The following is a 22528-nucleotide window of genomic DNA, read 5'->3' on the forward strand; positions in this document are numbered from 1 at the left end:
AGGCTTCATACGGCTTGTTGGAGGGAACTGGAATGGAGAAGGGAGAGTGGATATCTTTCACAATGGCCACTGGGGAACAGTTTGTGACGATTCGTGGGATATGAATGATGCTCGAGTCGTTTGTCGAGCGCTTGGGTATGCTGACGCGTCAAGTGCTCCACACTCTGCACACTTCGGTCGGGGACGTGGACCGATATGGTTGGATAATGTCAACTGCAATGGCAATGAAACGTCTATTGAGAGATGTCCACACAATGGATGGAGTGTACATAACTGCGGCCACTCTGAAGATGCGTCAGTTATTTGTTTAAGTAAATATGACTTCGCATTATCTTTATTGATATTTTTTTTTTTTTTTTTTTTTTTTTTTTGTATTTAAAACTACAATGACAGACTATGAACGCATCAAATATTTGTAAGCCATAACTGTTGCGCAGTTTTTAAAACATCGTATACGTCGTTGGTTTTAGTTGGTTACTATAATGACACTTAACAGTGAGTTTTTTCTTGTGGCAAGTTGAAACTTCATCATTGTATCTCAAGTCACAACTCCTTCTGTTTTGCTGTCACAACGTTTTCTATAATTTCAAGTTAATTTTTGAGGTTCACCAGCATGTGGGCAAATGATCTCATTTTCAATGGCCAGTTTTGTAGATTGAAGCTGGCATTATATGGCTAATGTATCAAATTTTTGTGATTAGCACGAGACTATACCGACGCCATGGGTATTTTGGCTTCTTAAAGGGGCAGTGTCACCGATTTTTTTGTTACTTTGAATAGCCAAAAAACGCATTTGAATCGATGGAATTGTCAAAATAATGGTTCAGTTTTGTTAACAATAACCCTAATAATGCACAGAAACTAGTATTAATTATCTTTTGCTGGGGATGACTAGGATGGAAATGGATTGCAACTTGAAAAAATTGGCCAATTTTTTCAAGTTACTCCTCTGTATTGTAGAGAAGTCGTCAAAAACTGCTTATAGTTTGTTCTTCCCCGGAAAAATCCCTTGTAATGATATTTCCTTCCCGGTGCTCTAACAGCAATTTCATGTTAGAAAAAAGGTTCTCTGTCAAATATTTGAGCCATTTTGACGAAAATATAGCAAAATTGCCGTGACAGTGTCCCTTTAAACCGTAAAATTATGCCGTTTCTCTACAATTTAGAACAACAGTTTACCTTCCTATATTTATTATTTTTGGATGCAACTAAAACTTAGTGAAATATCAGCGATTTAAGGATAACCCTAAAGATTCACCAAGCCAGGTTATATTTTCTATTTTCAATCTTTTCATCATCGATGATTATAGGAAATTACTCAGTAGCGGCTGAATTGCCACTCATATCAAACCACTGTCATTTAACACAATCTTTGCTTTCTCAGGCTTCATACGGCTTGTTGGAGGAAACTGGAATGGAGAAGGGAGAGTGGAGATCTTTTACAAAGGCCACTGGGGAACAGTTTGTGACGATTCGTGGGATATGAATGATGCGCGAGTCGTCTGTCGTGCACTTGGGTATGCTGACGCGTCAGGTGCTCCACACTCTGCTCACTTCGGTCAGGGAAGTGGAAAGATATGGTTGGATAATGTCAACTGCTTGGGCAATGAAACGTCTATTGAGAGATGTTCACATAATGGATGGAGTGTACATAACTGTGGTCACTCTGAAGATGCGTCAGTTATTTGTCTAAGTAAGTACAATTATCAATTTATCTGTATTACACCCTTTACTGGGAGTTTCTTTACAATTTGGGCCTTAATTTGTGCACCATTCCTTGAAGGTCATGGATTGTAACATTCTCTGTAATAGCCTTTCGCGCTGAGTCGGTGAGCAACTATGACTTGGTTTTTGTTCGCCTTTCGTGTATTAAAGGGAAATTAAAACGACCCTGAAAACCACCCCTGACAGTAAATGAATAGATTTGCTCTTCCACCGTATAATTAATTGAATATAAACATAATTTCATACCCATTACTTTATTTCCATTTCTTGTGTAAGGACAAAAATGTTTATATGCTTACTGAGAAAACCTGATACGTGTACAAACATTGTTTACAGGGATTTTGGTGAAATTCAAGTTTATGTTAAGTGGTAAAAGATAATTTTAAATGTAACTAATTTCAACGAATTAGAATTCAGCCGCTCTTTTCAATTAAAGGATCGTTTACTTGTCTAAAGTTCTACTTGAAGCAAGAACTTTGTCAGGATCAGGTTCTAGTTTGCCATATATTTTTCTATCAATCATTAAATTGACATGAAAGTAATTTTCATGTCCATAATGACTGTTTTCAGCAAAATTCCAAGCAATTCCACATAAGACAGCTGATTAAGCAGCACTAAGAGAGATGCTAATAGGATAAAATAAAAATTATATTGTATTTTTTTACTGACAGGAAGCACTTTATCGGGGGCGACTTTCGATAGTCCTCTTAATCAACATAAAGCACTTAACCTACTCCTACCAATTTTCAGATTCAAAATGACTGGTTTTAGTTAATTCAAGTAATATGATGTAAAACAGCGAACTAGAATCGCGCTATAAGATAAAATTGTCTCATCATATTTTCCACGTGTTTACTTTCAGCAAGAACGTCCTCGGAATCAGCTTCTAGCTCACCATATATCTCTAAAACATAGCTAGTAAATTCGTGTAATCAAATCCAATTGAGCGCGCGTGCTTCATATTCCCATTGTGCACATTGATGACGTAAGCAAACAAATGTCTCGAAAAGAAAAATTTCTCCGTGGGGCTATGTTCACACGGGACCGGTTACAAATGGTTCCGATCTAAAACTCGTGACAGATAGGCCTTTTTTTTTCATACAGGACATGCTTACCGTACCGTCAATCCGTTTCCCATCAGGTCCGATAAGTGGATCTCCAAAAATGCAGGTCCAGTTTTGGAGCCGTTTCGGTCCCAAATGGATCTGTGACGGTGTTAACACCTTGACCGGTTCCTTTTGGTACTAGCATCCCAATTAAGCTTGGGCACTAGTTGAATTTATCGTACTTCGGTCTGAAAAACATAACGAGGCAAAAAGTCGTTGTTTTTATTTGGTATACTTCTTGTGCCGCGCTTGCGGCGACTAACAATAAAGTTCAATGATCCAAAAGTTCAAGATTTTAACTTGTGTCGCGGCGAAGCATTTAGGGACTACTTTACGGGTCGTAAAACTCAAAAGGTCAAGAACCACGGAGAACCAAAGTTGACGGTTAACGGTGATTTATTCCAACGAAAAAACGACCAATAGTACAGAAAGGCCAAAATGCCAAATCGACCAGCTAAAACGACCAGCTAAACGACCAAACGATCAAACGACCAATACGACCGTAAACTGAAATACAATACAACGAAACTCTACTAAATTAGACGAAATAGACGCGCAATCAAAACTAGGTCCTAGCGACGATAATGCGGCTTTCACAATTACATAAACAATTAACTAGCATAAAGGTATCTTAAAACTAATCGAGTTTCAATCAACAGTCGTACTCTAAAATAATATTAGGAACTGATTTAGATCCAAGCGCTCTCTAACGTAAAACTTAGTGGGCGTTCCTTCCTGATAAATGTGTTTCGATCCAATTGACGCCTTTGGCGACTATGAGGCGATCGCTCTTGTGGTTGATTGTACAATAATCCGTTTGCGTACATTCGCCCATAATGAAATCTAACTTAACAAACATAAAAGATTACTTACATATCGGTCCCACTTGTGCCAGTTGCAAGGATTCAAGAAAAACGCAAACCAAACTTCAATAGGCTATCGTAGGTGACTCTCTGACAAAAAGAGACGCTACAGCCGCTTTTATATGCGCGTGGGGACGCTAAAAGGTCCGATTACAAGACCAATCAAATCGAGAAAAATACGAATAAACATTGCAACTAGGGACAAATAACTATGGTCGGATCAAAAAAGGGCAATCAAATAAATGGGAACTGGTTAGTGCCCTTCAATGGCTGTTAATACAAATATTCATCGGAAATCTCGGAAGGATATCTTTCGAAAAACATTTCAATAATGTCGTCATGTTTCCTTTTAACAGTTTCTTAATCTTTTTCGTTTGAAGCCTGGTAGGCTTTATAATCTATAATAACTTTTAAGAGAAGTGATAATTCATCGTGCGTGCAGCTTAAGGCTTTATCTCCTTCCTCTATCGATTTAGACTTCTTCGGCGCCATTTTGAAAGCTTCAACGTGTTTTCTGAGCATACTTAACTGGTAGAAAAACAGCTGCTTTTCTTACTTCGATTCAGTACCGAATCATAACAGAGCGGTCCCGTGTGGCCTGACGTTGATAAGCGGAACCGTGTCGTGTGAACAGAAATGGTCCGTTACGGGATAGGGTTGAATCCATTTGGGACCGGTCCCGTGTGAACATAGCCTTAGTGACTTGGTCATTTTGCTTTTTAAAAACAGGGAAAAGCAAAAAGTTTAACTACAGATGGCAACAAGCGAATCAGCTGATAAAGAAGATTCGCTTAGTTTATCTTTGGGATTGGAGTTTTTAATTCCTGCAAAAAAAAAAAAAATAAATAAACTAAAGAAAAGGAAAACAGAAAACAATCAAGGCCCTTGTCATCGTTTATTGCAAGCTATTATAAATCCATACGCCAATTTCTCTTTCTCAGAGGGAAAACACGCCTTTTCGAAACCATAAACTGAAAGAAAAACTGCTAAGGAATACTCGACAGTTTCAACAGCGGAAATCCGATAATCAGCGGCGAATAAATTGTGTTTTAAGGCCAAATTATCGTTTTAACCAGCTGAGGAACAAGCGGACATCTCAGATCCAGATTATTTAAGCCACAGACTTTCTTGGTAATGTTCGAGTACTTGTGGGAATCCAATTCACAAGAAATTACAGGTTTGATTGTGAATTTGTACTTAAGAGCGGCTGCCTGAGAATATCGAGAACTCGCGGTCAAAACTGAAATTTCGGATTTCCTCATATTTTGTCAGAAGAATCCCTTTAGAGAACTATTTACGAAAATAACATTAAAACTTTCCAAAGATTTTTCGTTTTCGAGAATTCCGGCATAATGTGAAATGCCGTGATCGCGGCGCAGCCGGCGTTAAATTTTGACGAGATTTGGTGCATTTTCAAATCGCTCGGGAAGGAAGACGGCTTAGCGTATTAAAACGATCTTTTGAAGTTAAGTTAGGTATCCTTCTGAGAATACGGTCTTACGAAAATATTGCTGGAGGATTCTTATTTACATGCAGTTTTCAAAGTCCGAAGAATCCTATTTTCAGCATTTTTGTTGACACTTGAAATTGTGGAAACTTTGCGGACAAATATCGTGTCCTGGTGCATCGAAATTTGAAGCAAGTATTATACTTAAGGAAAGCTCTATACATGTAGTGCAATATATAAAAAATCCAGCTTGGGTGATTTAAAATCCAAGCGTTGACGGAAGTAAACACATAGGGAATTTTAATTTTCTTTTTTTTTTTTTTTCAAAAATGGCAGTGGTCACGCAAGGAGAAGTTTTAAAATAAGTTTAAAATAAATTTATTGTTTATGTTTCAGTTCTGTTGGAATAAAACTAAGTTGTTATTCGGAAACAAAATCTCATGTGTTGATGGGTTTATCCCTATAAAAAATAATTTCTTACCTCGTAGGTGATCACCGATCGCAAACAAAAAAAATGAAACGTTCAGGTGTTATGTCACGCTTTCCTCGGTACGCCAGCGTCAACAATGCGAAGGATACGAAACGAAATCAGTAAATATTTCATATCAAAATGTATCTGAAACCCCCAACAGACGATAATGTTTCATTAAATTACTAATCGACTTGCGTGAAAAACGCCTTTGGTTCAGAAAAGTTGCGCAAAAGTCGCAGTTTTTATAAATCCTAGGTTTGTCAAAGCTGCATCTCATCCTCACTGTAAATAAAATGTCGTGACAGGCACTTACATTGAGCTGGACAAGCGAAGACGAGAATTCTAAAAGCTGAAGAACAAGGTATCTGTGTTTTCAATTTGCAGGCCCTAGACTATATATCATAAACAGAACTGAGATATCAGAGCCGGTAGAGAAAATCATGCTTTCACTTTAGTGCAAGGCTGGCCATAATATTATTTTAACGGCTACACTGCGGCTATAATATATTTGAATGAGCACTTACCGTTCCAATGCCTGCAAAATAGGCATTTAATGAACCATCCCCATTAATGCGAGCAATAGTCCACCCTTCTCAGTCAGATCCGGATAGAAGAGCACCAGAAAATAACCAAGGTTGTTTGCATATTATGGCCATCACTGTGTACATAGCTATTTTAAACTTGCTATTTACTGATAAACAATGACGCAAAATGGTTATAAATAGCAATGTGCCTTCTTGGGTTGGAGTGGTTTGCTCGATACTAGAAACTGTATTTCTTCTTCCACGATGTCATATTTTGCAGTTTCTATATATTTTCGGTTGCATTTATGGCTCTGTGCTCATTTTCGTCCTTAATAGACGACGAGGCCGGTTGCAGTCAAAGTTCGTACTATTACAGCAACCTGCGTTTCTTTGGGTGAATGCCAAAAAGATATCTCCAGTCATCCAGGTCCCAACGCCAGGAAGGTGTTTGCTGACGACAAAACTGACAGTGAAGTGTAATGAATCCTCGCGCGCGCGTGTTAGTAAAGTTATCGATCATCTGATGTTGTTGATTGAACATATGAAGTTAAGTTTACTGACTTTACATTGATGGAATACAAACAGCGGTGAAATTTTTATGATCAACCTACGATGACCCAAGAACAACAGTCTTTACATTGATGAAATTTGATATTCTGAAAGGATGAGTCGAATAACAATCAGACCATCTGCCCGCGCCGTCGAGATGTCTACGATCTTCATTGGCGGTAGCCTCCCACGCAGTCGTTTTTAGGGGACTCGTATTAACTCCTCCCCGAGTCCCCTCAAAACAACTGTGTGGGAGGCTACCGCCAACGAAGACCGTACACATCTAGTTAAGACGTCTAGTTTAGTCGGAAGGGGCCGAGAGGGAGAAATCTGCGTGACTAGCATTCCGCAAGCGTTGCTCGTCCTTGCGCTCGCGAAACTCATATATGCCTGAATAAGCCCTAAAATCATCATCATCATTATCATCATCATTATCAACACCATCACCATTATCGTCATCATCATCATCATCATCATCATTGGTGAATCGAATAAAGACCTTAGAGGTACGGCATATTCCTTTGCTTTTTTTGTGAGCATGAGAAACCTGCAGTTACTATTAAATGACATCTGAAGTGCGGAAATACTTCGGATTATTGTTGAATACCTTTTTCGTGCAAGGGTATGTGTGTACTGAAGGAGATTCAAAATTCGTTCAAATTAAAGTAGCCACAGCGATAGAATGATTGCTGAGACCATAGCGGTTTTTTAATATTATTTTCTCTCTTTTTTTTTTTTTAAGTTTTATCAGTCACCTTTCCTTCTAAGACCAGAGTATTATGTCTCTATACCAAATGGTACCCTCCTCTTAGATAAAACAATAGTTTCCCCGCTTCCTCTTCTCCCCGCATTAACTTCATTCATTGTCCTCTTTTTTGAATGTCATATTCACTCAAGATTGTTTGAGGGCCGGTTGGAAAAAGCAAGCGCCTGGGATCTAGGGATTATTTTCAGCAAACTTATATATCTATTAACAAGTTGAATGCGTTGTAACAAGCTTTAAATCAATGTTATTTTCTTTACTATGGAAGAAAATACTCAAAAAGACTCAGAAAATGCTGTTTAATTAGCTACGATAAAGGTCGTTTATTGACAGGCAGACAGACAAACAGACTACACGGGTTAGTTGAACTCCTCAGTGCGATAAAGATGAAAATACCGCAACGTTTGTGTGATGGACGTTTCGTCTTCAGTGAGCAATACCACGTGTAGGTGATCTACCTTCTACTCGAAAATATGCCAAAGCGCCGGGCAAAATGGAATGTTATCTCATATCAGCTGTATCGAAGCGGCAGACAAATACAACTCGGATACTACACTGTAGTTATAAAAACGTAAACATGTCATTAACCCTTGCTATCGACTGCGAGGTAGAAAATGTCGCTGTTTCGTACAGATTCATTTAAGAACTGAGCAGATTGTCACCCTTCTGTTTAGTGAAAAACGTACTAGTTGCGTGAAGTACAATAATGAAATTTGTCGATCATTCTGACGTTGCGTTATATGCCACGGCAATCGGCCTTTACGAATTTTGCTGTAGCATTAGCTATCACTCACTCTAACTGTAAATAATTTTTTGTATAGGAATATTCAGCAACGGAAAAATTGTTAAGAGTATTACATTTTGTATTGTAGCGATAACTTCGTAATTCTCTCGGGAAAATATATTATACAAACTATAAAATGTATTTCAAATGTGTTAACTAGTACTTGCGTGACTGACCACTGACTGACCATTTTGTTAACACTTGACTATAAATGTTATACCCAAACTAGATTTCTTACATGTTGCAGTAAAATAACAGATCGTACCTCAAGCATACCTGTTGTTGTAAGTTTCGATGTACCAGCGCAAGATTTTGCCTCGAAATATTTCCTCATTTTCAAGTGTTCACATGAGAGGAGTTCAACAGTCAGCATATTGTTGATAGGCTGTGATCTAGAAAACATGCCTGCTTTGCACAGCTTCACAAACCCAAAAGTGATTTTAACGCCTGTAATTAGCTTTATTATTGAAACAAGTTCTTATTTAGTAAGATATATCATAAATACTTGGTTCTAGAAGTACTTCTAGATGCACCATGTGACAATGAAAAAAAATTGGTTGAGATCTTGACGAGCAGAAAGGTGACATGACACTTTGACCTTTTCAAATTTGGGGTTACATCTCACTCCCTAGTTAGACTTATTTTATCTAAGGTATATAAAACAATTCAAAACTTATTAGATCATTAGATTTAGTTTTGGAACAAGAATTTTATAATTCTCCGGTAAAAATAACATACAAACAATAATTTATTGAAACATGTCATCTTGTCCTTGCGTGACCACAGGAATTTTTTGAAAAAATATGTCAAAAATTTCCTATGTGTTTTATTCCGTCAAAGGCTGGCTTTTAAATTACCCAAGCTGAATTTTTGATATGTTGCAGCACAAGAATAGAGCTTTGCTTTACTGTAACTTTCATTGTAAATTTCGATGTACCAGGAAAAGAATTTTGTCCGCAAAGTTTCCACAATTTCAAGTGTCAACAAAAATGCTGAAAATAGGATTCTTCGGACTTTGAAAACTGCATGTAAATAAGAATCCTCCAGCAATATTTTCGTAAGACCGTATTCTCAGAAGGATACCTAACTTAACTTCAAAAGATCGTTTTAATACGCTAAGCCGTCTTCCTTCCCGAGCGATTTGAAGATGCACCAAATCTCGTCAAAATTTAACGCCGGCTGCGCCGCGATCACGGCATTTCACATTATGCCGGAATTCTCGAAAACGAAAAATCTTTGGAAAGTTTTAATGTTATTTTCGTAAATAGTTCTCTAAAGGGATTCTTCTGACAAAATATGAGGAAATCCGAAATTTCAGTTTTGACCGCGAGTTCTCGATATTCTCAGGCAGCCGCTCTTAAATACTTTTACCATTGACTGATTCTTCTATTCGTATTCCTAACAGCTTTTTGGCGAAATGTTTAAAAACTGCGCTTCGCACGGTTAGATAAATTCACTTCAAAATTGTACGCCTTTCCTTGTTAGAAAAAATACTTAATTTAGAAAAGCTTCAGTTGTCTATTTTCGTTCTATTTCCATTGATGGAACGTGACAACTGCGTATATCTTGCGTAAACAAACACATGTCCTCGCGAGCGGAAAGAATTCTCCCATGTGACGCGAGGATCAAGTTTTCAAGTTTTTTTTTTTTTGCAAAAACTTTTAAATGGCAACCAGTGCATTTTATTCAATAATTAGAAACTTTAACTATTTTAGACCAAGGGGGTGTTGCTCTTTTTCCCTTAAAGTTGTGTATTTTTCCTGAACATGGGGTTGTTTAATACCATTTTGAACATTGGGTGAATGCTTCGAAAACCTCTGGTCAACCTAACCATGATCAGCGGGTTATACTACCGTGATGAAAATGTTATAAAACAATTGGTTCATGAGTCAGCTGTGTGTTCATCGAGATATGAGGCTGTCTGCTACGCCTCGAGCAACTCTTACGCATCTTTCGTGCTCTCAAAACTTTCCGCGTGCTTCATATCTCGATGAACGCTCGCTGACGCATGAACCAATTGTTAATTTGTAAGAATCATTACATCCATTTAGTTACCACAATCACTAAACAAACAGAATACACTCCTTCTAATACGATGCGGATGTGCGGAATTTTGAACATAAAAGAAACATTTAAATAAGCTAAAAGAAACAGAATATGATTGTCAGTAGTTGGTTATGTTGGAAATTAACCCCCGTTAGTGGATCCCCTTGGATCCCCTTGGATCCCCTTAATTAATATTCCTAAGGGTCGAGTCCATGACGTCACCTATTGTTATAACCTAGGAAAAAATGTCTTCCTGCATACTGCTTAAGTGATTAGGTAGTGTCTTCCTGCATACTAATTTGGATTAGGTTTACTAATGAGCGTCACTCTAGTACAAAGGAAACAATAGACATGCCTAGGCTTGCCCGCTCTATACCCACCCTGATTGGATTGTCAAGACTCTATTGTCAGTTTGAATAAAAGCGCGCTTTCTCTTGGTAACGTCACTCTAGCAATCCGTTTGCTGGGAAAATTTATCTCCGAGATTTCAGATTATTCTTGACGATTATTGATCATTACCGTTAAAAAACAAAACACACACACACATATATACACAAAGTGGCGCTGAAAACTCTATATTTCAAGTTTGTTTGACTATTACAAGACCGTTTTCTCCTATCTATCTCGAGGAAATGAAAAACTATTAAAGTCACGCACCGTTAGTCAGTTAATTATGCTAGTTCGCAAGCCTAAAGTTGCATATAAATAAGTTCAGTTCTGCTGGAAAAACCCCAAGGGAGTATCTTGACGCATTAGTTTATAATCAATTTCATATAACGTAACAAGGATCAATGGAAACACGCGACTTATAATTGTTAGCAATAGAACCAGACAAGAGATACCGTTTCAAAAACTTTATTAAAAACAATGACAAAAAGAGTCAAATACACAGCGATTTGAAAGGAAAAGGAATGAAAATGAATCATTTGACTGACTATTACAAATCCGTTTTTTCCGTTTTATTTCGAGGAATAATAAATATTCCTTCCGTTTCTACACAATTTTCCTATGGCCTCTAAGCCAAGAGTTCGACTTTCTTTGTTTCTTGCGGTTTGCCTTGTTCTTTGTAGTCGGTCTTTTAGTTTTTGCATTAAACGAGGCCTCATTTCTCCGCTGTCTTGACAGTTCGTACACCGTTTCTTGTGTCTGTACTGGATTGTGATAGTGATCTTCTCCGGAATTATCCGCTTCACTTTCGTAAACTACGACTTTAACTTTAGGTTGCAGTTTCGCCTCTTGTAAATACTGTCTTCGCTGTATGTGGTCTAACTGATGAACATCCGCGAGATGGTTAGCTAATCTGACAAGGTACTTCGCCCCGCACGATGGAATCGGACAGTTTGTACACCATGTTGACAGTTTGGTGACTGAACACAAATGACATCTTTTTCGCAAATAGTCAGGTCATATAGAGTGTCAGAGGGGCCAAACACAGACCAGAGAGGCCATAACCAGGCCAAACACAGGCCTGAAAGGCCAAAACCACGCCAAAAGGGACAAAAGGAGACAAACGGGCCATTTCTAGTTATGTGTCTTTATTTTCTCTCAGACACACGCGTGGGTGTCGCGCGTCGCTAATCACACAACAGCTCTCAACTTTGGAATCATCATCTTTATTTAAAAGTGTCATCACAAATAACAGTGTCTAATTAAAAAGTTTTGATCTTGCTTTAGTAATTTGTATTTCAAATTTCAGATTTTTTATTTATTGTACAAGTTTACTATTATTGTTATTATTTGCAAGTCATCAATAAACACACTTAAAGTTTGGTTGTTTACAGTTTTTATTGAAATGCAACAATACAAATGTCCAGGAAACATTAAAAAAAATTCCATAATACTCATTGTAGGTTTAGTCTTGATCTTGTGGAATGGGCTGCTTTTCGCACAATCGATTGAGTAAGAATTTCCGCTTATCGATAGCAAGTTCCGTCGATTCCAACCAATCAAATCATTCTGTGTCTTTAAGCTCTTTTTGTGTTTCCATCACTTTTTTAAAAGGTGGGATCTTTTTTCATTGCACGCATCCACTGTAGATTCTCTAAGAGTACTTTTCTCAGCTCTTTTCTGTAAACAGGAACGAGAGCGTTCACAGCTTTACTACGAGCCTCATTTTCTGAATCTCCGTTTTCTTGGTATTGATTGATCAAAGCTTTAAGCTGGGTCTTGTGGCGTTGCTCAGCTTCATCAAAAATGCGTGACCACGGCTCTAAGTTTTCTGTTTCTTCTTCTTGGGAAGACTCCGTTCCTTGACTAGAAACTTCGCTTTCTTGGGAGAAATCGCTTTCTTCACTGTCTTCATAATTTCCAGCACCTTGTTGCAGGTATAAGGTATAGTTTGTGCTCGTCATCTTTGGTTTGAACCGCACGCGTTCTGACAGGTAACTAAACTTGAGAAAGTAACGCGTCTGTTTTATAGAAAATTGGTGAAAGCGGGGTTACTAAGCGTTCTCCGTCATAAATAAAAGAAGACCAGAAAGGCCATAACCAGGCCAAACACAGGCCTGAAAGGCCATAACCAGGTCTGAAAGGCCAAAACCACGCCAAAAGGGACAAAAGGAGACAAACGGGCTATTTCTAGTCATGTTTCTTTATTTTTCTCATACACACGCGTGGGTGTCGCGCGTCGCCAATTTTTAATTGTCTTATAAGCTCGCTGTGATAATTCCCTTGTTCCGTTCAGGGTTTTGAAATAGGTCGCTAATAGTTTCCGATATTCTATTTCAATATCACTATTCCACACTTTTCCGAGGGTGTTTGGGGCTCCAACAGTAAACTTGCTAGCCATGTTGTTAAGGAACTGACGGTCTGAGAATCGAAGTCGACGAAGATTTCGCATAAAATAGCTTGCGTGTAGCCGGTTCGGGTATTGTTATCGACACTGACTCTGGGACTACCCAATCAGAGTAGGTGTTGGATATGACTTATTGTTTCTCAAACAAAAGAAACACGAGATAGTTCACATGTAAATTTTAGAGCTCGAGTCAAACATTTGTTAAACATAATTAGAGACTAACGCGGTGTAAAGATGAATAAAACTTTATTTCACTCAAACCTTTAAAAAATCTTTCAAAGGATCTCAAGACAGCTCTATTCCTACACAGACGGTAATGCAATATTTTTAATTCGAACAAACAGGAAGATCTTGGTTTCTTATATTGTTAAGCATAGCAATACATTTTGATCTGCGTACATCTTGCGCAAAAGCCTCTAGAATAAGAAGATAACTGTTTATCTCTTTCTATCTCTTTAAGTTCTTCGGAGCTGATGACATAACCTTCAAAAAGTACGTGTTTGCCTTTAATATGTCTTTCATACAAAACCTTCAACACTCGGAAACTTTCGGGATGATGGCCGTCATCACTTGCGTACTTGAAATACGCCTGACGCAGAAAAAAGTCTTTCTCTAAACAAAGTGTAGGATCTGGGTGGTCTCGAGAGTCTTCTTTCATTTTTTTGGACATAAAACTTATAAGATTCCCATACTTCGTCCATCCATTTTCTGTATCTAAGACCGTGAAAGATTTTAGGACTTCCTAGACTGTTGAATCCGTTGTCACACATTAAAAATCCTTCGTCATATTTGCGTGCATGGCGCTGGCGCTGATTAAGTTCTTTTTGTTTAACCTCTTGGCGATGATTTTCAAACATCTCCTTTAACTCTCTATAAGGATGGAACCGTGGCTTAGGTGAATATGAGAGCCGCTCCTTGATAGCATGCGATATTGGCTGGTCTATCCACATGAAAAAGTTACACTCTTTTTTGCGGCACGTGAGAAACATGCGATCCAGTTTCTAGGGTTGTTTAATTGTTCTCAGTGCTAGTTTGTTAGAACAATCAACGACCAACTGAGCTGCATATTTTTTTCACATCAGAGTGTGTATGATGCGCGATACGCTCTATGTACTCTTTCCATTCTGAAGCAGGGGCAAACATAAAGCACATTTTCTCGGGACAGTAAACATAGCTAAATCCTTGCGCTTTTTCTACCATTTCCAACGTTGAGCGGGGATGAAACGAGCAGAACTGACCGGGTAAGGAACTCGCTTTATCTTCTGTCAACAGAGGTTTAGGGGCTGATTCGACTTGATCGTTTGGAACCATCCTTGCGGAATATAGCAGCGATAAAATAATCTTTACTCTAGTTGTAAGATAACGCTTTCAAATTTTGCGCTGTTTTTATTAACTCTAACAATAGAGTCTTGACTATCCAATCAGGGTGGGTATAGAGCGGGCAAGCCTAGGCATATCTATTGTTTTCATTGTACTAGAGTGACGCTTATTAGTAAACCTAATCCAAATTAGTATGCAGGAAGACACTACCTAATCACTTAATTAGTATGCAGGAAGACATTTTTTCCTAGGTTATAACAATAGGTGACGTCATGGACTCGACCCTTAGGAATATTAATTAAGGGGATCCAAGGGGATCCACTAACGGGGGTTAATTTCCAACATAACCCACTACTATTGTCCACTTAATTTCTTTGTTAAATTTCCCTCGCGCGCCGCCATTTTGGAGTTAACAGCTACTATAATCGAGCTCATACACGGAAATATTGTTCTATTTAATTTGCGATGATTTCTCCATTTAATTTGCAAGGTAGTGACACGAATTTATCTGTAGTTTATTTTTATCCCACAGCCAGTCACATAGCTCCAACACCATCATCTATGTCGTCAAGCTATCATACATTCGCTAGTTCCATCACCCTGCCGACTCCTCTGGACTTCCATTTGCACGTTCCAGCGGACTGTGCTCAAATCTGTAGGAACACGCCTGGAAGCTACAGCTGCTCATGTTTCAGTGGATATCGACTGAGTTCGGATGGAAAATCCTGCTTAGGTGAGAAACCAACGCATGCTTATAAGGTATTCCTTAAGTTATCCCTTCGCAGCAGTGTTTGGGAAAGATTTTTTTAAGGACGTCCGCGCTTATTGTTTTTGCGCGTCCTCACTTCACTCTCAATTCGTGTCACAATGTGAAGCCACGTCAAGCATCAGGCGCTCTGGAGAAGAAACGTAGACAAGTACAACGGTGGTATGGGTCGCAAAGACTTTGCATGATTGGCATGAATTTAACTCTTTCAAATGCACGGTGCCCCTGTGTTTCTTTTTTTAGATCAATAACGGTCTCTACCAAGAGAGTACTTATTTCCACTATTTTGAATTTAAATAATCTGGGTTTAGTTTACGATGTTTGACATGTTGTGTTCGTATTTCAAGTATGTCCACAGTGTTTTCTCAGTTTTTATTACATTGGATACGAATCAATTGCTGTTAATTCAAACTTTGGTTCGAGAACTGAAGGCGTTTCTGGCATCCTTAATTCATCCATGCGCTTGTGAAACTTGAGAAACCACTTGCAAACACTGTAGCCGTCCTCTATTATGTTTTTACTCCAGAACAGGGAAATTTTAATCTCCATGTAATATTGAATGGCTCATTTGGCCGTGGTGGGGCATTTGAACAGCCATCTGGCTCGGGGAGGAGGGAATTTGAACATTAACTTTGCCACAAATTCAAATGGTGGGGGTGTTTCCCGGGGGATGTTGAAGTTTCCATTTGACAAGAACATAATGACTACGAAAATGGTACGCGCTCTTTTGAAATTCGAATTACCAGGATAAGACCTATCCTTTAAATTTATACATTCCGTTTACGAACTGACTGGTTTGGCCGGCCGTTTCTGACAAATGGAAAGCGCCCTTAGCTCCTTTTCGTCTTAATTTCCTTGATTGAAACTAAATTTTCTCATAATTTCCATCAAAATTTTTTTCGTTCAATGATTTTTCTTTTCATTTCGCACTTTTTGGTGAGCGCAAAGTCGAGCATTTGATAGTTAACTCGGCCATTTGCCTACAGAACTCGGCTTATCTCGTTCTGCTTTGTACGATGGTTCCTCCGTTTACCTGGTTACTTTGCGACTTATATGGGCAAAAACATCTTATAAACAATAAAAATAAAATATGGTAATTGAAAGCCGTTTTAAGACATACGAAGGAAGAAGTTTCTTCACGTTTTATTTATATACTTATGTCTGCAACTATACTTCCTACTTAGACATCAACGAATGTTCTGCTAATAACGGTGGCTGCAGTCATCAGTGCTACAACATTCCTGGGTCATTTTACTGTGGATGCCCGGCAGGAACAACTATGGCTGCCAACAAGTTGACGTGTGTTGGTAAGTAATCACATTTAAGGGCCGTTGTCTGAGAAAACCGGGCAGACGTCACGGATGGGAGTCGGCCGATTTCCTTCATTTTTTAACTGTTTTCTACTTTTGGCCACTGATGTTGAAAGGCAATATTCAAACACCTTACAGTTTTAGAGATCAAACCACGCCCCTACCCCCCCCCCCCCCTACCTACCCCCGCCCCTAAAAAAAAAATCGGCCGGTACGAACGACAAAAATTCAAATGCAGGGCAATTAGTGGGTTAAAACAAGAGAGGATCAATCCTCTCTTGGTTAAAATGAATTTTCGCGGGCAAAAGTTTACTATAATAACGGGAGAGCCCCTGGGCAATTGCTCTTACCGTAGTTCCCGAAGCATTTGAATTCCCCGCTTTTGCATTTTCAGCCAGTCGATATCAGCAAAGAGGACTAGCCGAGTGACTCTGATTCCTTCTTACACGAAGTTGTTTTCCTCCTCGATCGCTACAGTTGCGTGGGTCTAATTCTCGACGAAAGTTTCAGAAAATAATTCAGCGAAGTCGAGGAAATCGAAAACTTAAACATGGCCGCAGGAAAACAAATACTCACCGAGAAATTGTCATGTCGGATTTATCGAAGGTATCGCAAATTTTCGGAGCTAATACGCGATTTCTCCAGTGTTGCATTATATAGCTAGTCGAGTAAATTATTTCCTAGCTTATTTGTTGAGCTACGTCTGAAACTTTCCACGGTGTGTGAATCTCCTTTGCACGGGCTACGTAACTATATAGATCGAGCGTAGGAACGACCAGCCAGCTCAGTGTACACACTTTCTTGCTTTCGCGCGAAAGAAACCAAGAGCTAGAACGTTTACAGCTGTTGAAATTTTGTATTGAATTTCTCTCTGTTGTCTTTTATGATCAATCCTGGCATGTAGAGTGAAATGCAGAGCCCTGCAGACAAGACTCTTCATCTTCGACCTGTGGAAGGACTTTACCAATGGTGAAAGAAACGGGAGACAACTTCTTAGTGCAATTTCTTACCTATATAGCCCTAGTCAATAATAAAAAAACTGATTTTTTGTTACTTACCAAAAATTTGCTATTGCAATTTCCGTAGATTTTAATAAGTGAACAATAAACAGGAGTGTAACGTATATTTGTGTTTTCTTGATAAAGTACTGCCTCAATTATCAGTCATGTTAGGGGAATAGAGGGTAACGAAAATCGTGGAGCATTTTGTGACAACACACTTAGTTATGGCCTTCGCTACACTTTTTACTGGATCTAATGTGGTTGTTTCCATGCCTTTTGCACGGGAGTGTAGCAAAGGCAAAAATCAAGTGTGTCCCTTGACATAATACTCCACGATTCGTAAAAATATTTTAGGGGCAAGTTCGAGTGTCTTCTCGGAACCGCCGTTTTGAACACACCCGACCCTAACCTATTAGTTGTCAATTTATAAATTTATCGGTTTCATACTTCTTTCTATACATACTGCCGGGGATTGTTTGTATCGAAACGACTTCAACTGCATCGAATCGACTTTTGATATGTATGGAAACGACTTCTGTCTGTATCGAATTAGCCTACTACGCAGTCGTTTTTTTCGGGAGGTAATACGAGTACCTAAAAACGACTGCGTAGGAGGCTAGTATGGAATAGACTTGTATTGAAACGACTGGAAGTCTATCCAGGAACAGCTTGTTAAAAGAAAGCACCCTTATTTCACTGCTGCGTGACTATCACTAAAGGAGATAAAGAAACTGAAACACAATGTCCCATCATGACAAAGAAGCTGGGCCATCGATTAGACCAAATCAAATGTTACCAGAAACACCCCTTCAGGAGAAAAAACCGACAAAGTAAGCTGTAAGACATCACGAACAATTTGCCAGTTCATGACAAGTTCACCTAAAGGAACTTGTCTGGAGGTATACCCAATATAATGCCAAATAGTAATAATAGTAATAATAATAATAATAATAATAATAATAATAATAATAATAATAATAATAATAATAATAATGATGATGATGATGATGATGATAGTAAATACACCAAAAAAAAATAACGATAGTAATCATTTATTCAAAGTACTTTTCTATTTCTGATCGGCTTAAATCCCCTACTATTTCTTCATGGCGTGCTAACACTAACAAAATTCTGGTAGATTTATATACTATTTCAATACTAGAAAAATCACTGGGCAAATGATGTCGTTCAAAAACAGTGGCACTGATGCAGGTGTAATATGTCAGTGCACAGTAGCTTGAGAAAATGGCTGGAAGATAATAATATTATTAGGGAAGACGAAATAGCCGAATTACTGACTGACCAAAAATAGCAAGACGACACAGAAAGCCATTTGAAGGATATCAACTACTTTCGAGTAATATTTAAAAGAAAAGATATCTTTGTATAAATGATACACGTATAAATAATACAGTCGGACCTCTATTAAGCGGCCACCCTGGGGACTTTGAAAACTGGCCGCTTAATGGAGGTTGGCTGTTGAATAGAGGTATCGAATACAGCACTTTACTGACAAAATAATAATTTGGGACTTTGGAAAGTGGCCGCTTAATGGAGGGTGGCCGCTTAATAGAGGTCCGACTGTACTTGGATTTGAGCTGCTATAATCTAGCTTGCTCGCAGGTTGTATTACAGTCACATCCAGTAATTGTTTATTATCTCGAACACATACACTATTGATTAGTTGGTACTTCTAAAAAATTTCATTTTACAAGTTAAAAATTTCATTGTTAGTATTTCCAGTTGGTATATGGCCTTAGTCTCGTTTGTTTGTTTGTTTTGTTTTTTTTTTTCTGTTTTTTTGTTTTTGTTTTTTTAGTCTTTTAAACAGTTGTTGTAAATCTGTCTCTAACACAGTTCTAAACCTTAACTTTAACTATTCTCAAGAAAGAAACCAAGTGAAAACTGCCAAACACGTGCTCTCGCACTGAACTCAAACATGGCCACCAAAACAGTTCGCGGGGTGGCCTGGGAAACAGTCAGGGACCCAGAATCCCGTGGGGCCCCTAGTCAATAACATTACAACAACAGTGTCAGTCAATCAAGCTAACTAACTTAAAATTAACAGTAATTAATTTTTTTACTTGAGATGGGTATAGTCATAGTCAGTTTAATGGTAGAGAAACATGAGACAAAATTACCACTTCCCCTTCTTAAAAACCTTTTACTCAAGGATACTCGGCTGTGTCTTAAACCTGACATAATCACTTCAACCAGGTATTTTTCCTTTCTTTGTATATGGACAAGATTTATGTAGCAAGCCTTGCAGGAGAAAGGCTTCAGATTTCATATTAAAATGTTATCGGAGATTAACTGAAAATTTTTCTCGAATTTCACAGAGCTGTAATAACAATTGTTCATCGACGGACAATGTCCAGCTAAAATGTTTCCATTGGCCACAGGTTACCCTACACGCGATACCTGTAGATAAAACACCAGTGACTACAATTTTAAAGCTCATGACTTGCAAAAATTCCTGACAGCTCCTCTGGTTTGTCCGACTTAAAATAACTGTTTGAAAACTTTATTTCGTACCAATCAACAGTATGCACCTCATCACAAACAATAGCAACAGTTCTCTTCTGATAAAACTCTTTTGCGAGCACTATATTGCCCTGAATTTTTTATCTCCATTCAATGATTCCGGGCTTCCATGCAATATTACTAGATCTTTGGCCTTGCTTTCCCCTATGAAATCAGCCTCAATTTCCAGTGACCTGAGGTATTTTACCTTGTCCTCAACAATGGTCAAGAGAGGCGAATTACAACAACCAACGGATTTTAAAGGATTTTAACACTTCTAGTAATAGCTGAAAGGTTAAGCTCTCTCCATATCCCGTCGGTAATTGTCCGAAAACATTCATCCTCACAATTCTTACGATAATGAACTTTAGTTCAGCTTTTAACTGGGCTACAGAAAACAAAAACAAGCTCTCCAACGCTGGGGGGTTTTCTCGAATTTAGCATTACCTGAAACCTCAGTCAATCTGGTAATTAAGGGAGATTTGGTTTCGCGCGAAAGCAAGAAAGTGCGTTTAGTATAGCTGGCCGGTCGTTCCAACGCTCGATCAACAAAGTTTCGTGGCCCGTCAACGGAGTGTCATGCACGTTAGGAAATCGCCCCGTTCCTCAAATCAGGGAAAATTCAGTGATTTCACCTGTAACTGTTCAACTACACTCATTTGAAATACAGAATAGTACACAGCTGTCACAAAATGCAACAATAGAGCATATGAAATTTCAATAGATCGTCCGATTACTAGTAGAACATTCTTTACAGTGTATATATATATATACCACACGTACTTTAAATAGATCGCCCGGTTACTAATGGAATACTATGTACAGTATAGAACATCATCTAGTTTGCACGCTTCTTATTGCTTCATCGAATACTGTACCACCTGTGTTTGTTTAAGACGATATATGACAAGTCCCGAAAGTATTGTAACACGATTACCTACGATTGCCGTCATGGATTACCAACAACTAAGCTCGAATTAGTTGTGAAGTATCCACGAGGCTTACTCTACAATAAAGAAAGTTGCTGTTTCCAAGAAGATCTCTCCTTTTGCTGTCTGTTTTTGCTATGGAACGAAGAAACTAGACCTTGTACCTCTGGCAATTTGTAACGGATGCCGGCAGCCAAGCCAGTTTGCTCTGCCGACTTTCTTCCCCGTTTCCCGCCCCTAGCACACCCCGTTGCTAGTTTTAGGTCCCCGCAACGATCACAAGTAATTCACAAGCAATATTTGCTCGCCTTTGTGTACCAGTTAAGTCGCCACGATAAGCCTAACTTTTCTCAGCAAAATAGCCAAAAACCCATTGTTACAGGAGATTCCTACGCCGAGGAAAGTTTCAGACGTAGCTAGCAAACAAGGAGAAATAAGGAAGCTCAACATTGTTTACTCAACACTGCTGGAGAAATTGCGTTTTAGCTGTGAATTTTTTCGATCCCTTCGATAAGTCCGCTATGAAAATTTCCCAGTGAGTGTTTCTTTTCCTGCGGCCATGCGTGTTTAAGTTTGCGATTTTCTCAACCGCGTGTAAGAAAGCACAAGCGTCGCCCGGTTGATTTTCTTCGCTGATTTTTTCTGGTCAATCGAAAGCGGGGAATTTAAATGCTTCTGGAACTGGTTCGGGAAGAGTAATTGCCCAGGGGCTCTCCCGTTCTTATAGTAAACTTTAGCCCACGAAAATCCGTTTTACCCCACTAACTGCTCCTGGGTCTCCCAGGATGGAAAAAAAGGTATCGTCTTCACTCAGAGCCTCGCTTCGAAAAATAGGCTGACACCCCTAACTGCCGCCAAAGCAATTTTGATAATAATTGAACATATTAACTTCTCATCAAAAATATGTCGCTAAAATGCAGCAATGAGAAGGCTTATAATAATAAAAAAAAGTTTTGCAAGCTGCATTGTACCCGCTACAAGTGCAAGAAGATGGCAAAATAAAATACTTCATGAAAGTGAGGGATCGAACCGACTTGTGGGCTGTTATTTAAGAGCAAGTAAACTAGGCCAACCACTATAATTATACAACTACAAATTGCCCATTAAACAAAGCACCACCAAATTGGGTTTCCGAAGCAGAGGAAGACTTAAAGAAATAGAAATTATATTCTATTTTACATCTTACATTACATTTTAAGTGGAAGAGCAAAATGAGGTCAGTTTGTAGTTTGGAATAGCCCATTTTGCTTCTGACCCCCTCATTTTAGGCCAATATTGTTACTATTTGAAATCAATGCCTCATTGTTTCATATGATGTATGGGAGGTTTCTGGCCGCATCACTGGTTTTTGTGGCTATTATATATCCCTTTGCAAAAAAGCTGAGACAGGCGGGGTTTGCAGAGGTACCTCGTCCTCCAAGGGACTGTTAATTACTTTCTTTGATCTGCTAAAGTAGCATGCATTGTCTATGTCATTTTGCAGAGCCACCCAGAATTCCACACACTTGCTTATCTACACTCCTTTAAATGGATGCGGAACACAGGTCAACGGAACAAAGAATGCCTTGATATGCTGGAATGAGATCCGTGTGGATGCGGTGATAAT

General features: G+C 38.7%; 2 protein-coding genes and 1 long non-coding RNA gene across 20 annotated transcripts in view; 2 read left to right on the forward strand and 1 right to left on the reverse strand.

Annotated features, from left to right (window-relative positions):
* Nucleotides 1–17592, forward strand: part of LOC146488334 (scavenger receptor cysteine-rich domain superfamily protein-like) — a 77117-nt gene extending 59525 nt beyond the window's left edge. For 4 of the 5 annotated variants that reach the window (XM_085123814.1, XM_085123839.1, XM_085123829.1 and 1 more), the window contains 5 exons: nt 3–311; nt 1385–1693; nt 14926–15126; nt 16344–16466; nt 17374–17592. In XM_085123814.1, the coding sequence (XP_084979940.1) occupies nt 3–311; nt 1385–1693; nt 14926–15126; nt 16344–16466; nt 17374–17378 (947 nt within the window). In that variant the 3' untranslated portion in view covers nt 17379–17592. The remainder of the gene's footprint in view (nt 1–2; nt 312–1384; nt 1694–14925; nt 15127–16343; nt 16467–17373) is intronic. The other variant, XM_085123848.1, reaches the window with a different exon arrangement.
* Nucleotides 1–22528, forward strand: part of LOC146488332 (scavenger receptor cysteine-rich domain-containing protein DMBT1-like) — a 248755-nt gene that overhangs the window by 102529 nt on the left and 123698 nt on the right. The window lies entirely within an intron of this gene.
* Nucleotides 1–22528, reverse strand: part of LOC146488333 (uncharacterized) — a 152380-nt gene that overhangs the window by 68053 nt on the left and 61799 nt on the right. The gene's annotated exons all lie outside the window — the stretch shown is intronic.

This window comes from Pavona decussata, unplaced genomic scaffold (assembly GCF_977016875.1).
Source record: "Pavona decussata unplaced genomic scaffold, jaPavDecu1.1 SCAFFOLD_11, whole genome shotgun sequence".
NCBI classification, from domain to species: domain Eukaryota; kingdom Metazoa; phylum Cnidaria; class Anthozoa; order Scleractinia; family Agariciidae; genus Pavona; species Pavona decussata.